The 17,079-nt window shown below is 42.8% G+C and overlaps 1 protein-coding gene across 2 annotated transcripts; it reads right to left on the reverse strand.

Annotated features, from left to right (window-relative positions):
* Window positions 1-377: 377 nt before the first annotated feature.
* tbc1d24 (TBC1 domain family, member 24) lies at window positions 378-14,144 on the reverse strand. Of its 2 annotated transcripts, none has more exons than XM_018734883.2 (7): window positions 14,083-14,144; window positions 9,113-10,161; window positions 8,321-8,479; window positions 4,032-4,095; window positions 3,505-3,600; window positions 1,904-2,165; window positions 378-1,720 (listed from the first exon to the last, which is right to left on the reverse strand). In XM_018734883.2, the coding sequence occupies exons 2-7, from the start codon at window positions 10,087-10,089 to the stop codon at window positions 1,566-1,568; spliced, it is 1,713 nt and encodes a 570-aa protein (XP_018590399.2). In that variant the 5' UTR covers window positions 10,090-10,161; window positions 14,083-14,144; the 3' UTR covers window positions 378-1,565. The 2 variants fall into 2 exon arrangements, with proteins under 2 accessions (XP_018590399.2, XP_018590398.2); XM_018734882.2 differs by lacking the exon at window positions 14,083-14,144 and adding an exon at window positions 12,183-12,234 and having other exon boundaries at window positions 8,321-8,481; window positions 9,112-10,161.
* Window positions 14,145-17,079: the final 2,935 nt, after the last annotated feature.

The following is a 17,079-nucleotide window of genomic DNA, read 5'->3' on the forward strand; positions in this document are numbered from 1 at the left end:
GAGCCCGAATAAAATGACACGTCGTAGCAGGACAGCGGTCATAAAATTATGAGTATGAATTATGAGTGCAATTACACTCCGCGGGAGGCGCGTCAGCGTGACTTTTATTATATTCCGTCCTCTCTGCTTCGTCACGTGCACCCCCAGCGCACAACATAGGCGACAGAGGATACAATTTCACATAGAATTAAAATCCATAAAAGGATGAGAAACGCAGAGAAAAAAAATTAATTTCATGACCTGTATGGGCAAATTAAACTATTTTAAAGGTGACGGCCAGAGATTATCTACAGACGTTCAAAATCATTTGATCATTTCCATTTTTATATATTTCATTTTTATTCAAGCTAAAACAGAGTTCCACAAAATGAGTGCAGGAGGCCCACAAGCCCTTTATTTCCACTTTCTGGTCAAGGGTTAAATTAACACACATCTTTACATCAAATTCTTTTCTCCAGGGAGACATCAGAAATACCCTAAACACAATCTATGGTGTTAGGATCAGATACCCCCCTGATAGACATTTGAATTTGTTTTCATAAGATATTTTATGCACAATTCATAAAACATATCACATATAATGCTATGCTCAAGTTGTGCCTTTGTTCATCTTTCCCTAAATCATGTTAAGACCACTACAGTGTAGGGTTACTACAGTCTCAACTCAATCTGTGCTATCCCAACTTTCCCACAATCCCCATTATACACAAATACTGATATTACTTCATTTCACATATTCACAGCTCCACAGTGGACCCTTCAATGCAACAAATCACATCTACATACTGTATAAACACTGAATTATATATGTTTTACAATAGTTCTACATTCACAAAATGTGGACGGCGTGTGCGCTGTTACAATTAAATATGCATAGTTCCTTGATACATTGGATATGGCAACAAACTTCCACAAGGTCTTCTTACACAAAGGATATACAGCTACTGCCTCTTAATTCTGAGAAGTGTGCCTTTGATTAATCAGATTGTTGAAAAATACTACATTTTCATAAATATATGATAAAATGGCCTCAACTCTTGCACTTCACATGGGCAAGGCGGTCGAGTAGACAACTTCTGACATACCTAACTAGTGCTTTAAAGTCTAGAACTCATGAATGTGTGGATCAATTCCTACAAAAATAACAACATGCTAACAGTATGTGATATGAGAGAACATATGACATCACCGATCATGAAATTTGAGTGCAAAAAAAATTATAGCAGTGCTTCACGATGCGTTTCATAATGCTTCTGAACACTGGTGGTGAATCTTTGGGGTTCTCTTCCAAAGAAGATAAGGAGCAAGACAAAACCGTGAATAAAAAAAAAAAAAAAAACCTGGACGTTATGCTGATATGAAACAACACCTGAATTTAGTTTTTGTTTCTTAATAAATAGACAACACTTGACTACAACATTATAAGTAAGGGGGGGGGGGCAGGGAGTAAAAAAAATTTAAAAAGGAAAAAGTCACGGACGCTATGAGCCCCCTCCCTGGATCCCTTTTGAGCAGCCCCAGAGGTTTGGGTTCCTGTCGGGATGGGGCTGTGCTTCCTGGAGCTGTTAAGAACTCATGGCATCCTGGAAGCCCCAGACCTCCAGCAAGCACACCTGGAATGTTTCGGAGCAGAGGGGCGGGTTGTCGAAGGTTGTGCAATGTGCTGTGCGACCACGGTTCAGATCTGCATCTATGTACAGGGCATTTCCATCACCTCCACCTAGGAGGGTAGAACACAGAACTAATATAAGGGAGGCAAAATATTAAACATGTTTCAACTCATGCAAGATACTGAAAGGAGTGGTGCTTCTGGGTATCACATTTTCCTTATTGTTTAAAGAATGCCATTATGTTCAGGAAAAAAAGAACATCTAGAGATGGCCATCCTCAGGATGGAACTCACCCACAATGATGCACTCAGCACTCCCAGCCATGAACATGGAGGTGTTTCTGGAATTGAGGTTGAAGTGGCGGGCAGAGAGGAAGGGTGATAGGCGGTCGGAGAGGTCCGCTGGGGGCTCGCCAGCCGGCAAGGTGCTTGTGTTGGAGATGGTCTTGCCAGGTGGCTCATCCTTGGTGGGCTCCTCACTTTCAGGCTGTGTGGAGGCAGCCAATTCTGGGTGACCAATGATCACCCACTCATATCTCTCCATCTCTGGCTTCAGCTGCATGGACAGAAGAAAAAGCACGAGAGGTGATCTTCACAGTCCTACAGCAGCATAAACAAGGGTCTGTGTGTCTCCTCTCTTCTCACACACCCTGACATTAGAAGACAAGGTCAGAACTGAGCTCTATATTACCATGTTCAATGCTCTGACTGGGGAAACACTCCTGTCACTACTCCTCCTGTAGGCCCTTGTCAAGTGTCTCAGGTGCAGAGTGTCATCTAACAGTCTGGTGTCAAGTAACAGTCTTTCACAGAAATTCTGGGCAAAACATGATGAATGATTTATATGCTGTGTGCATTCTAAGATGTGTGCTACAAATCCACAAATTATTATAGCCACAGGTATGTCAACTGCAAAGATGCGGCACATTTTCAATTGTGCTTTAGCACATCTCCACTTGTCTTTTACAAGCATTAGACGTGAAGACTTGTATCTGTTGCTGGTTTAAATATCTGACTGGAAAGAGCATCATAAATACTGGCCGTGCCACAATAAGAACTTAAATATTTCTGATAAGGATTTTTAATGTGTTAAATTAAGATTCATTCATTCGTCTATACATGCTTGTTCTGTGTAGGCTTATGGTGCTCCAGGGTCTAGGCTGGGCAGGGTACACCCTGGACAGAGTGATAGTCCATCTCAGGGCAACTGCACACATCCATACACTAATAGCAATTCACAGTCATCAGTTCATGTGAGCACAGGAAGAAACATGCAAAGACAGAGACTAAGCCGGATTCAGCGCTATCTGCAGTGCCATCATGCTGCCCACAATTCCCGGGACAGCTGGTAACATAGTGGTTAGAGCTGCTGTCCTTGGATCCAAAGGTCACAAGTTTGATCCCCACCTCTGGCTGTAGTACCTTTGAGCAAGGTACTTACTTGAAAATTGCTCCAGTAAAAATTACCCAGCTGTTTAAATGGATAAATAATTGTAACCTTAACCTCAGTTGCTTTGGAGAAAAGAGTTAGCTAAATGAATATTGTAAATGTAAAGTCAAATTCATGGTTCAAGTTTACCCTAATTTAATACACAAAGCCAATAACCCATGAACCAGTTTAACACACTGAAATGCAATATTGTACAAACACAGCTTTGATTTTTAAATCCTTTGTTTTGTAACACTAAGTGATTCCTCTTTTTTTGGAGGAACTGTTTTCAAGATCAGGAAAAACACAAAAGCCTTGGCTATGGAGGCCCTCTACTGATCACTCTAACTCACTGCACAGTAACTGACGGCCTTGTTCACGTGTCAAATTCACACAGTTTGAGGACATTTTGTACAAACACAGGTCTCTGGCCGGCAACAGCGTTAGTGGAAGTGGGGAAACTCACCCTGAAGACAAAGCACTCCCCCGTTCCAAAGAAGCTGAGCTTGTTTCCACCCCGCTTCCGCTCCTCCCAGTCGGTGGACAGGAAGGCTCCGCACACCTGAGCACAGGTTTGACTGTGTCAAGTTACAGTCTCAGTTTAACCAAGCATTTACCGGAAAACCAGGCTTTACATTACTAATTTCTTTTTCCGAAGCTTAAATATCAGCCTTGTCTGTCACGCCAGGAAGGGTGGCTAAAACAGATAGGTTCCTATGGCAGTCCGGTTGCCAGTCAATTGATGTTTCAAAATTAAACAAGTGCAAATATACCAAATAACAAATTAGTGCCACCGGCCCCAGAGAAGGGAAAGCAGGAGACAGTAATAATAATATTACAATTATAATATTACAACCCTTATAACAGCAGCAGTAAATGGAATGGACACAAACCTAAGTGCATAAATTGTGCTCCACTGAAATGCATCTGTGTTTGAAATCTTTCGCTGAAATATTATGCACATTTTAATGTTACATTTGGAGAGGTTCTTACCTCCCTATCAGTGGTCTTGATGAGCATCAGAGTGGGCTCATGGCCCTCACAGTGACAGTAGAACCTGGGGCAAAAGGCATGACTAATGAAAAAAAGAACAACCGCTGGGGAACTGTACATCACAACAGCTTTCAACATGGGGGTTGGGGGTGCTGCTGCTGGGGTTCTTCTACAATGGTTTTGCTTTCTCTGCTTGGGTTTATATTGCATTTTTCCTTTTCTGCTTTCTATTGTATGAGGTCACTTGTTTCTCATTTTCATTAATATGACACAAACCAATATTTTACAGTAAAGACAGTTAAACATACAACCTGGTACATCAATAATTGAGAAAAATTTTAATCTCTCACTCCCTGCTCCCCTCCCTGGACAAATAGAGAGGTACATTCAGGAGCAGACTTGTCCTGTTATTTAGTATGTAAAGTCATTTCTTCCAACAACCAACAGACTCCATGACAACTCCTCACGCTGCTGGGGCGGTCCTGAGCCGTCATTACTACTGCTTCATTATTTGTGCTCTTACACCTGTCCCGTCATTCCAGTATCCTGGGAAACATATACAGTACATTTATTAATTTGCTCTTCTCCAAAGCAAATTACATCGTTAAGCTATCTAGAATAATTTCCTGATTTGTTTAGCTGGAGAAATTTTTAGGGTAGCTACCTTGCTCAAGCGTACTACAGTTGAAAATGGGATTTCAACCTGCATCCTTTCTGTGTCCAAAGGCAAAACTGCTAACCACTGTGCCATCAGCTGCGCCAAGAAATACAGTTATTTGGTGTATGCATGGTGCTGTAGTTTTGGGAAACTTCCTTAGAGATAAATGAGGCTTTTATTTATCTGTTCACATAAAACTTGAAAAGGAGTGGGTTAGCTTCTTCCTCTACCTTTAGAAGTAGTACCATTTTAATTGAGAAATATCCCATTTACTCCAAGTTCATTCACAATATTGACCTTACTCCAATACATCTATAGATACATGGGCAGTTTAGTTGTGTTTTCAACATAAAGCCACTCCAAGCACTTTGATGCATTTGTTCTGGGAAAGTGATCTGGATTAGCATTCCCTCAACTCTTCATAGTATCTTTAACAAAAACCTTGTCTCCCCCTGTTCAGACCAGAAGCTCCTTTCACACATATGTGGCTGACTCAAGTGACTAACTCTTCCACTAGAACAGTTAACACTTGACCTGTGGGATAACTTGTAAACTGTGGAAGATCAAAGCTCCTACAGTGATTCAACTATCTACAGAGCAGAGCACTTGCAATACATACACACACAAACTAGGGGCCATTTAGAGTGACCAGTTCACCGGAAACCCAAGCAAACACAGGGAGAAAATGCAAACTCCAATGAGACTGGGCACGGGCTCCAACCCACATGGACCTGAACAGCCCAGGTGGTGTGAAGAACCATGTCAGTCTTCAGTGAGGGTAAATTCATCTGTATTGTTTTCATTTCAGTTGTCTTTACTGTTCCGGTTTATCACATTAAAAGGTGAATACACACACATTAAATATATGTATGCCTGTTATGTTTGTGAGGTGGTGAGGGTACAGTATGTATTAACTTGGAAAGACATGAAACAGCACAGGTAAACAAAATAAACAGGCATAAAGTAATGAACGGAAACAGTCTTGTTATGCTGTCATAATTCATGTTAAAGATTGAAGCAATATGTGTCAATTTTTTATGGGATTTGGAGCTATTTTAGATCAAATGGGTACCACTTTCGCAGGCTCAGGAACAAATAGCTTTTTCCCCCACCACTGAACCTAATGGTAACTACATCTCAGTTTTTGCCTTTTAGTTGTATTATAAAACTGGCATAGTGTAAATTTGGATTTTCTTGGTACACTGATTCTGCAGCTATGCATTTTTAAAAAAAAAAAAAAAAAAAAAAGTAATGTTGATCTGAGACACTACAAAAGTGGCACAAGTTCTAGAAAATTCCTATGAGAGAGAGACCTAGCCATAAGCTAACATTACCTCCATGAACATCAGAACACCACCCTGCAACTGAGGTTGGGGGGGGGGGGGGGTCTCACACTAACCAGTAGGGAAATACGCATTTTTCATACAGTTCTTAATTTTTAAATAAAGAACATTACACTAAAATACTCAGTTTTGATTCTTGCCTCACGCAACTTACAGACATTGATTCATAGACTGGTGGCCAAGCGTGGGTTAAAATGAAATGAGATTCCCACGAATTACAGAACAGCAGGGCTGTAAAAATTGAAATTTTAACAGAGGTTCTGATCGAGCCGTTTAACAAACCCCACCCACAGATAAACAGGCCACTGAAAATATGCTAGTTAACGGTAAAATGAAATTACTCTCAGACTTGCCATTATGCTATGAAAATTAGCTCTAATGGAAGATGATCTGTCTGCCAGTAGTAAACATGGAAAAAATAAATGGATAGCTGCTTGGAAGCTCAATGCATTAAAATAAAAAAAAAAAGTTTTAGTAAATTACTTTAGTATGTAGTTAAAATTTGCAATTCAAATATAAAATAGCATTAACATTTAATTAATTAAAAAACCTACACAGAACCATTATCAAACTTCACAAACTCATATTATTAGAGGTTTGTCACCCATTTCAGCTGTCTCCATTCACTGTCAGCAATTGCTTTCTGTAGTTCTTCAGGAGCCTATAAGGTACCATGTGTTTAAACAGCTCAGCTATTGGCTGCTGAACTCCTCACTGCTTTTCAGAGTTTTCTCATTGTCACAATCCAAAATTATACAGCCTAGACTTGAATCCACTATCATGTTTATACTGTTAGGGACCAAAATGCTGCCAATAGCCACATTTATCTTCAAACCATGTGTTTGGGGGAAATGCCCAATCCTATGACATTCTATAACTGAAAACATTTTAATATAAAAACAGTTGAGAAGTGGAAATATAGTTATTTTAGTATAAATCTGTAGAAATACCACATTAACAAAGACATACGTTTGAGTGTGTGCCCCAAAGTAAACCAGTGAACATAGCCAAGAAAGAGCACAGCTGTTAAAGAGCAACACAGGTTGACCACATACAATGTTCACAACAGCAGCATGTTTTAGCATAAAGATGCAGTGCATAACTAACCAACCAATTTCAATAACCGCTTGTCTTGAGCAGGGTCGCGGTGAGCTTATCCCAGAGACATTAGGCACAGGAGGTGGGGCAGGGCACACCCTGGATGGGATATCAGGCCATCGCAGGGCCACAACGAGGTACCCAGGCACACAGCCGGGTGAAAGTACTAGAGCATTTGCAGGGCAAGCACCTTGCTCAAGGGCACTACAGCCAGCGGCGAGGAATGAACCAGCAACCTTCCGAGCTAAAGGCAGCCACTCCAACCATGACGTCATCAATGCAAAATTCACAAATCACAGCAAGAGCCCCTCAGCCAGATCAAAAAGGGGACAACTTGATGTTACTCTACTCCCTGAACAATCACAATATGGTTCCCTCACACCCGCTGCAACGAGCTTCATACAAGTCTTCCGAGTAAAAACATTTCGCCGCAGAGGTGCAATACTTTGTGCAGAGGAACAACGGGACAGGGGTGAAACAAAAACCTGTTTTTATAGCTGTTGATTTTTTTATGAAAGGGTATTAGAAGTAAGTTATCTATATCTGAGCCAAAAGACTCAAATTTGCCATTTTTCCTAGTACCTTTGCAAACCCTGAGCTAAGATATAATGTACAGTTATAGCAGATATCACTATCTGACTACAGTGAGCTGTTGCTACCACTTTTAAAAAATATTTACACTTTTACATTTATTCATTTAGCAGACTCTTGTCTAAAGCGCCGTACATCTCAGCAAAAATACAATTTGTGCAATTTAAGACTTAATGCTTGTCTCAATGTGATATTTATCTTTACCCACTATTATTCAGTGCCCATTTCACTACTTTGTTGTGTGTATGCTGCTGTAGCCTCATGCAATTTTCTTAAGATCAATAAAGTTTCTATCCACCTAGAAGGAACTGTGGAATCACATAATACCCATTGAGGCAGAGTGCTATGGTCATCTGCAATGGTTTACCTATTGTTTGCTTCTTTGTAAAGAGGTCATTGACAGTTATACAACAACAAAATGGTCGTTTTCTTTTTATTATCTACCGTGCCCTTTGTTCGACACAAGTTCCGGCTTCAGGTATTGACTGCTCATTACGTATACCATAGACAACTAGGAACTGTATCTGGCTGACCCTGGCCTTAAGTACTGCGTACTGCATTTTTAGATCAGACCACCATGGCTCATCCCAGGTTAGTACCTGTTGAGGCTGCAGCCATGAGTAGAAGTGGTGAAAAGTAGCTGTGGCTGGCACAGGGCGAAGCGCTCTGGGATCCATGACCAAATGTCCCGCATCTCCTTCGCACTGACAATCTCTGAGGAGAAGTTCTCGGCATTCACTGCTAGATGCACATTCTGCCTGAAATGCAGGAACAAACAAGAGTGCACATTTAATGATCTGATCCGGACAAAGTACCTGCTGAATACAGTTTACAAACTAAATATGCCAGTTACTGTAAAACAGTTTATGACATTGTCCAAAGGTTTCCATGCTAGACTAAGCTCAACCTGTTCAACAACATGTTGTTACTTTCAACTACAGACGCATACACAACAGGACAGTACTTGTAACTGAAACTGAATAGAACAGAGGCACAAGGGACCTACCTCCTGTGCCCGGCGCAGGATGGAGAGCAGGAGCAGTGAGGACATGAGCAAGGGCAGACAGAGAGGGAAGGTGGCAAGAGATGTAAAAGCAGCACAGCTTCAGTGAAACAGAATGGTAACAACACTGCTGTCACACAGAGCAACCATACCACCTCTCATCACCAGGCTGAATACTCCACCCTGCTCATTCAGGCAAATCCCAACACAGACACAAATGCTCTTGAAATCATACTTTTTTACGAACATTTACTGCAACCTCTTTCTGGTCAACCTCAAGAAGCTGTTGCTAGGCCCTCTTATCAGGCATCTTTAACATGCGTCCCCTTATAAGATGGAACAGCCATTCCTCTTCATGCAAAGAAGATTTGCAGCAGCAGCTCTGTACCTCCTCTGTTTGACAGTGATGCCCCTCTGCTGTAGGGACTTCTCGTTGGCAAGCTGCAGCAGGGTGATCTCCTTGCGGCTGAAGAGGCGGATGGAGAAAGCTTTCTCCAGCAGCTTGTCGGGGGTCACACAGGAAGCAATGCCCTGCACAAAGACCTGGATGTCCCCCCGCACGCTTTCCGAGTCCTGAGTGGCTGGCAGCGTCTGACCGGCCTTCTGCTTGCGGTAGAACTTGAGGATGGCCAGGGCCACACGATACAGGACTTTGTAACCCTCTACGAAGAAGACATCGATCACCCGAGCCACGTGGGCAAAGGGAAGGTCGCCGAACACCCAGCGCAACCAGTCCGAGTACACATCCAGCACGTCCTGGGCTGAAGCCACTATCAGCTTGTGGGCACTGGGGCAGTACTTGTTGGCCAGGTCACCAAATGTCATGCAGGAGGACTCAAAGGCCAGGAAGGTTTGGTCAAGCATGCGACGCCCAGGCTCATTGCAGGCTAACAGGCGGCTCACTTGCTCGAAACACTGTGCCTCTTCTGAGCAGAAGTGCAGCAACACTGCCGTCACAGCAGGCAGCGTGGGGCAGTAAGAGATGTCAGGGAACTGGCTGGCAAGGCATGACATGATCTTGTGTGCTGCCCCAATGCCATCTGCCTTCAGGCAATACAGGGGTACCGGGACCCCATCTACAAACTCAGGCAGAGGGATGCTGGCGGGGGCCTTCTTGCCCACGATGCTTACAACAATGTCACGGTACACCTCTGCATCAGGTGTGACAGTCCGGCAGGGGACGGCTTTTATTAGCTGCTGGTAGACCTGGGCCCGCAGTTTGTGATTCTTAGACCAATAGCCTTGCCTGGCAAGGTTCTTCAGCTCTCTTGGGTCCTTGCATTCAAACTTGCTTGGCCCAGTGCTCTTAGCCAAATCTCCCATCTTGTCCCAGTCCACAAAGTGCCCATAGTCTACATCAGCCATGGCAAAAGGGTAACGGATGAACGGGAAGCTTGTCCGATCTGAAGTGCGATTACAAGGCCTTCATGACATTCACTGTATGAAAGAAAAAGGGAGAAGATTTTTGACTAGCAGTTAAGCAGAGTATTTAATGTACTTTTCAAATATAAGTCACCTTGGAAAAGATGTCAGTTAAATGATAAACAGTAATTTCACCCAAAATGAACATAGACAACAAAAACAAAGGGCTAAAAGCATAACTCCATACACTGAAACAAACAAAAAAAACCCCCATAAAACTGAAAAATGTCAGTGTCAATCAATCAGATAATCCTTTGTTCCTAAAAAAAACATGCTTCCTTGCTTGGAAAAAACTGTTTAATGCAGTACTAGCATGGAGTGTAACCAATAAACCACTAAAGGTGAGTCGCATGCCATTTCATATCACATAGTATTTTTGAGTCAGACCAAATTCTATTCTAGTACAAAGCTGTATGATTGCTGATAATGTAATAAATTAAAATGTATGGTGAATTAAAATTACATTGTTTTCTTCATATTTTACTAAGGGAAAAAAAAAAAAAAAAAAGTCATTTTAATTCCCCTTGCATGTAGTCTAACCTCTTGCTGCAGTCTGCATCCTCGAATCTGTGCTGCCACTCAATGCCACACTACCACTCACCCTGCTTCCACTAACATGCCTGTGAACACACATTATGCGCACACATGTGCAAGAAAATTAAAGGAACTGATTGCAATCAGACAGCATTAGCCAACTGCACTAACTAGTTTTCTTCATACATCCAGTCTTCTGACAGGAAAGAACTGGCCGGCCAGAGGCACGAACCAGTCCACCTCTCGTAAACAGAAAGAAGGGGGGAAAAAAGGGAAGGAAGGTCAGATGGACACTGTGAAACTAACATTTCATTGCAGTTCCTTTCAACTGTGAGGAGTAATGAAGCACCAGGGCCGTACTTGTTACGTGAAACCACCCACGGTATCATCAGTTTTTCAGAATTAAATCAGAAAATTGAAATCAGCAGAGAAGTATTTTATGGGAGGCTGCTGAATTCACTGTCAAGCACAAGGACCCAGATAAGGGTTAAGGTAAAACTGAAGAATCAACCACACACACACACACACACACACACACACACACACACACACACACACACACACACACACACACACACACACACAGCAACTAGTGCCAGTATAAACAATTCTAAAACTTGTTATTGGTTTCCATAAAAATGGAATAGATTCTGTCAATGTTTTCAAACCTGAGGATCTTATAGTCTTCAACTTCTCTTTAATTTATCTCAGTAACCCTTCAGGGTCAAAGTAAATAAAAAGCATGAGCACCTGAAAAAACACCTTTACTTACAGATTAGCAAAGATTTTAACCCACACAGTTTAATCTTCTCCACTGATCATGTAATATTAATGGGGGGGGGGGAAATCACCTCTTTGCTAGCAACTTCACTGACATTTTGCATTATTATTATTAATTTGCAGGGCTTAATTTAACAGTACCAGCAATCCAGTTTTGTCATGTACCTTGTGCCCTCATGTCCATAAGAGGCCTTTCTAGCATCTCAAGGTGTAATACACTTTTGACAGCCATTTAAGTAACACTACCTGCAGAAACACCTAATGCAATAAACAACTTCCTCAGTATTGATTTCAGCCCTGGAGAACAAAACTGTCAGAATGGAAGATGAGTGCATACAACATCTACTCCTCAAAAGGTAACTGCAAGGAGAAACTAAGATGCAACAGAAAATGCACCCTGCATGCAAAATGTACACAGTGAGCATCTTCTCAAAACATATATGTTTGGAAGAGAGCGGCCCATAACTGCTGACAGAGCCAATGGGCAATGACGTCAATTGCTGCTAGCCGTATTCTGGACAAACGGACTCAAGCACATGTGCCAGGAGCCTAAAGTACTGGGCATGCTTGAGTGCCTGACTTCCAAAAAAAAAAAAAAAACCATTACATCAATGCCACACTTGTGTTACACTCTGGCACATTTAGTACACATATGGGATGGTACTACTGACCTTTTACTGTGCACGTCGTACTACTGTTCAGGTCTTTATTTGCATACTTACTATCTGCACTCTTTTACTCTTGTCTACAAGTGGTATTCCTGTGATGCTGTGTCCAGTTATGACTTCCTCATACATAAGCTGCTGCAGTCCTATCACAGAAGTAAACTCAACATGATAAACTGTGTGTAGAGCTACACGAGATGACAACAGATGTTCTGTGGGATTCAACCCAACTGCCTATGTGGAATTTGCACATTTCCCTCATGCAAGCATTGGTTTCCATTAGATGCTCATGTTTTCTCCCACATTCAAAAAAACGCATATTTCAGGTAGACTGGTCACTCTGAATTATCATTAGCATGTGTTAGAGAGAGAATGAATGCGTGATTGCCCTATAACTGAGCGGCATCCCACTGAAGGTGTATGTTGGCTCACACCATTATCTCCAGACAGGATCCAAATCGCTGAGACCTTGTACTGGATAAGCCGTTTCTGAAAATGGTTGTATGGATACATCTTATTTACACAATATCAAAGAGTTAACCAAGCTATAAACAGGCCCATACACTTTGTTAGTTCATTATTAATTTAGCTGATGCTTTTCTCCCAAGTGATTTTACAAAGTTAAGCTACTGCTTACAATAATTTGTTTATTTACACAGCAGGGTAATTTTAGCAGAGCAATTCAGGGTAAGTACCTTGCTCAAGGGTATTACAGCAGGGGGTAGGATTTGAAAATGGGTCCTTTGAGTACAAAGTGGCAGCTGTAACCACTACGCCACCTGCTGCCCCCAGACCACCCATGAAGGACTGAGCTGTGTCACTATCACTACTTTTCCTCCGTTTCACCGACCACTAAACATACGGTTATTGCATCTCACAAATGTTCATTTCATCTTAACTTCTGCATTCAACTTCGAAAAAACTACGCATCATATATTTATTTAGCCGACACCTTTGTTTTGTACACTAAAGCACTTACGATGATTCACCTGTTGTTTATACAGCTGTGTAATTTTTAACTGGAACAATTTGGGGTTGAGACCTTTGATCAATGGCACTACAGCAGGTGGCAGGATCTGTACTTGGCTCCTTTAACTTAAAGTGCAAGGTGGTGGTTCTAACCACTGCGCCACCTACTGTTCCATATTCTGCTCGAAAAGCCATGTAACACACTTATACTAATTCACCTGTCATGTGGGCAGTGTGTGTGTTTATCACAAGGCTGTGTGTAAGCAGGTTTTATGGAGCATTTAAACAAATCACGCAGCCGAGATTAGGGTTAAATGCCTACATTATTTCTATTAAGCAACATGATATTTACAGAGAGATTTGCACAGGCTACTAATCACCTCAGTGGTCGAATAAAACAACACCGCTCTCTCAGACTCTGTCAGCGTCACTTAACCTAAAGCGAGCGAAATTTAAATTTTAATTAACTAAACTGTCACCATTTAAAATTTGGTGAAAGCGGGTTTGAGGCTGTCAAGAAGGAGACGCGAACAGGTGAGGTTAAAAAAAAAAAAAAAAAAAAAAAAGCAGAGCAGGTAAACCAGCACTCTGACACGACAGTAACCGGGATAAATACTATTTAAAATAGTTATCCAGCTTGCGCTGAACTGCATGAAGGACGTGGCGAAACGAACGCCGTTCTCTTCTTGACAGACGCGAAACAACAACCGCAATAAAACGTGAAGGTTATCACATATGATAATAAGCTTCCTCCACAAGCTTCAGTGCCTCAGTCAGTCAGTGTTGCTACGTAAACGGCAACGTCGTCGGCACACGACAAGGGGAGGCTGCGCGAGCGCGTTTCCAGACACGCAACGCAGGCTCGTGCTTTCCTTTTTACAACGGCGCGCGCTGGGAAGAGGAGGAGGAGGAGGAAGAAGAAGAAGGAAAAAAAACAAAGCTGATCGACGCTAATTTCCGTTAGCCGCGAGCTCGCTCGCACTCCTACCTGGCCAGCCGCCTCGCGCCTCGGACCCCGCTGTCATGTGTGCAATGGATCGGACGCGCGCATGCGCGTTGAAATAGCCGCCTTTTCGCGGGGATCCGGGCGAGACACGGGGGGGGGGAGGGGGCGGGGTTCGCGCGAGAACGCGGAAACGCTCCGACCTGAGGAGGCGGGCACGGTGCAGAAACGCGCGCGAGAGCGTCAAAAAACACCAAATTCCTGTCATTTTATAACAAAAGGTTTCGCCTTTAATACTTACCCGTCGAATGTAAAGCGGAACATACAGCATTAACCTCGAATTCAGCACATGGTTTATAGTAAGATTGACACACATTTTGCAACGTCTACATCATACATTTTACGTCTTCCTTCTGTTTCCTGTTCCGACATGATAACGTTCGTTTTTTTTTGTATTAGTCACCTCAGATTTACTTGATGTTTCATACATGTCTATGAGCATATTCATAGCTCATAAAAGACATAATTGTAATAGCACACATAATCTTTCCATGTCCACAAGTATTGGCATACATTGAGTACCAGTGATTAGATTATATTTCCCCAAATTCGGATAAATACCCCAAATCATGGAATGTAGTATAAGAGCATCACTCCTCTAGAAAGAGTTTAATCATGGAGGAAGGGGCTGTGGAAGCAGCATCTGGGTTTTCAAAGGTTGTTTACCACACTGTCGGCCGCCTGGGATGGGGGGTAACCATGGCAACCGCCAAAGCCATGTCAACAGCATGCACATGACAGCTATTACTGCTAATAAAATCAGCTCGTGTCCCTCCATTCTATTTCTGGCAGCTTCTCTTTGATTGCTCTGCTATTTTTTTTGGGGGGGGTTCATTTATAATTTTAATTTCTTGAAAAATATTTTTGGTTTCCCCACATTTATCATGTGATCCATGCTGAAAGCAGTCCAGCCTAAAAATAATGCCTATCAATGCCGTTTCTAATATTTCTGGCAGCCTTCAATACCTGACAAATTGTTAGTCTGCTGCGCTATAGCACTGTAGCAAAACGCAAAATGTACGTATCTGAGATGCCATCAGTGAGCTATCTGTGCATTAATTCGTTTCTAAGGTGAATATTACATCCCTGCATGAAAGTCAGGGGGCAGCACGGTGGCACAGCAAGTAGTGCTGCTGTCTCACAGCGTCTGAGTGGTGTGAGAAAACATAGGTTCGATCCCTGCTCAGTCTGTGTGGAGTTTGCGTGTTCTCCCTGTGTTTGCATGGGTTTCCTCTGGGTGCTCTGGTTTCCTCCCACATTCCAAAGAGATGCTGTTCAGGTTCACCCATCGTGTGTGTGTTCCACTGATGTATGGATGAGTGACCCTTTGTAAGCAGTGTAAGTCACCTTTGTGATTAAGGTGTGTGGGCTGATAACGCTACATAGGGTTCATTGAAAGTTGCTTTGGAGAAAAGTGTCTGCTAAGTGAACGAATGTAAATGTAAGTCAGTGGTTGGTAACATTTACGAGGCACGGCCAAAGAGCAGGAAGCAGAGGTGACAGATGCGTTCACAGTTGTTTGACCTTAATGCTGGAGATTACGAGGATTTACGTTAATGAAATCCTTGCTGCATCTGTGATAAGATCAAAGGTCTTTCTTCACACCCTTGTGTGGCCTTAGCTCCTCTTCTGCCACACACAGACAAGGGATGGTTCATCGCAGGACCACAGAGAGCGAAAACATGGGGTTTGTTTCATCCCTGCCATCACTGATTTCATTACTCTTATGGAGGATGCACTTACCCACCCATTACTCCATGTGACCCACTGCTTATCGCCACGAGGGTCATGGTACAGTTACATTTACATTTATTAATACGACATATGCCTTTCTTCAAAGTGATGTGGAGGTACCCATCCACATATTTTCTAAGGAATAAGGCTTAACAATTAAGAATGCATCTAACAGCCATGTCCTACTTTTTTTAGGGTGGCTTCAGTGCATTTAGTGAAATATCTGTGAAATTAAATTGACTAATTAACCATTCAGATTGTCATCATACATGTCATTATGTCTGATCAAGATTTTGAAATGTATGTTTTCATTGTGCTGATGCGCCCACTGAGACCTGCTGCCAGTAGGTTTACACACACACACACACACACACACACACACACACACACACACACACACACAGTCTGAAACCGCTTGTCCCAAGTGGGGTCGTGATGAACTGGAGCCTAACCTGGAAACACAGGAGGGCCAGGGGACACACCCAGGATGGGGCACCAGTCCTTCACAGGGAACCCCAAGCAGGCCTCGAACCCTAGACCCACCAGAGAGCAGGACCCGGCCAAACCCACCTCGCCCCCCCTCAGTAGGTTTAGTCAGCATTTATGATTTCTCAAAAATGGGGGTGTGTTGCACTCTGCTGTCTCTAAAATGAATTGCATGTCTCCATCTGACTGCATGCTGTCACCGAACATCAGCTTGCGTGGATGCATGTGTTTGCTTGAAAAGCCATCCTAACGAATTTGCCGGTAAATGTTTTGATAAAATTTCAGACCATCTAAGGCACATATGTGATGCATGGCACTGTTTTTGATAAAAATCTGAACAAATGCAGTGCCATCTGTTGCCAGTTTCCACCCAGCTTAGAGGAATCTTTGGAAATACACACACACACGCACACACACACACTGTCTGAACCACTTGTCCCATAGAGGGTCGTGGGGAGCCAGAGTCTAACCTGGCAACACAGGGCGTAAGGCCAGATAGGGAAGGGACACACCCAGGACGGGACGCCAGTCCGCTGCAAGGCATCCTAAGCAGGACTCGAACCTCAGACCCACCAGAGAGCGCGACCCGGCCAAACCCGCTGCTCCCCTGCATTGGAAATACCAATAGTATAATTTTTTCCACATATTAATACGTATTGAGCAAATCACCCACCAAAGTCCTGAAACAGTACTTACGTTTAAATTAGTGGAAATGACTTTCCACGAAATTTCGTTCTGATGTTTGTGTATCTCGTGTTATTA

Source organism: Scleropages formosus, chromosome 20 (genome assembly GCF_900964775.1).
Source record: "Scleropages formosus chromosome 20, fSclFor1.1, whole genome shotgun sequence".
In the NCBI taxonomy this organism is placed as follows: domain Eukaryota; kingdom Metazoa; phylum Chordata; class Actinopteri; order Osteoglossiformes; family Osteoglossidae; genus Scleropages; species Scleropages formosus.

Coding starts and splice junctions, on each gene's coding strand:
- tbc1d24 (XM_018734882.2), bottom strand. CDS start 10,089: ATGGCTGATGTAGACTATGGGCACTTTGTGGACTGGGACAAGATGGGA. Junction 3,601..4,031: donor TCAAGACCACTGATAGGGAG/GTAAGAACCTCT, acceptor ACCTGTGCTCAG/GTGTGCGGAGCCTTCCTGTC. Junction 1,721..1,903: donor TGCTGAGTGCATCATTGTGG/GTGAGTTCCATC, acceptor CTACCCTCCTAG/GTGGAGGTGATGGAAATGCC.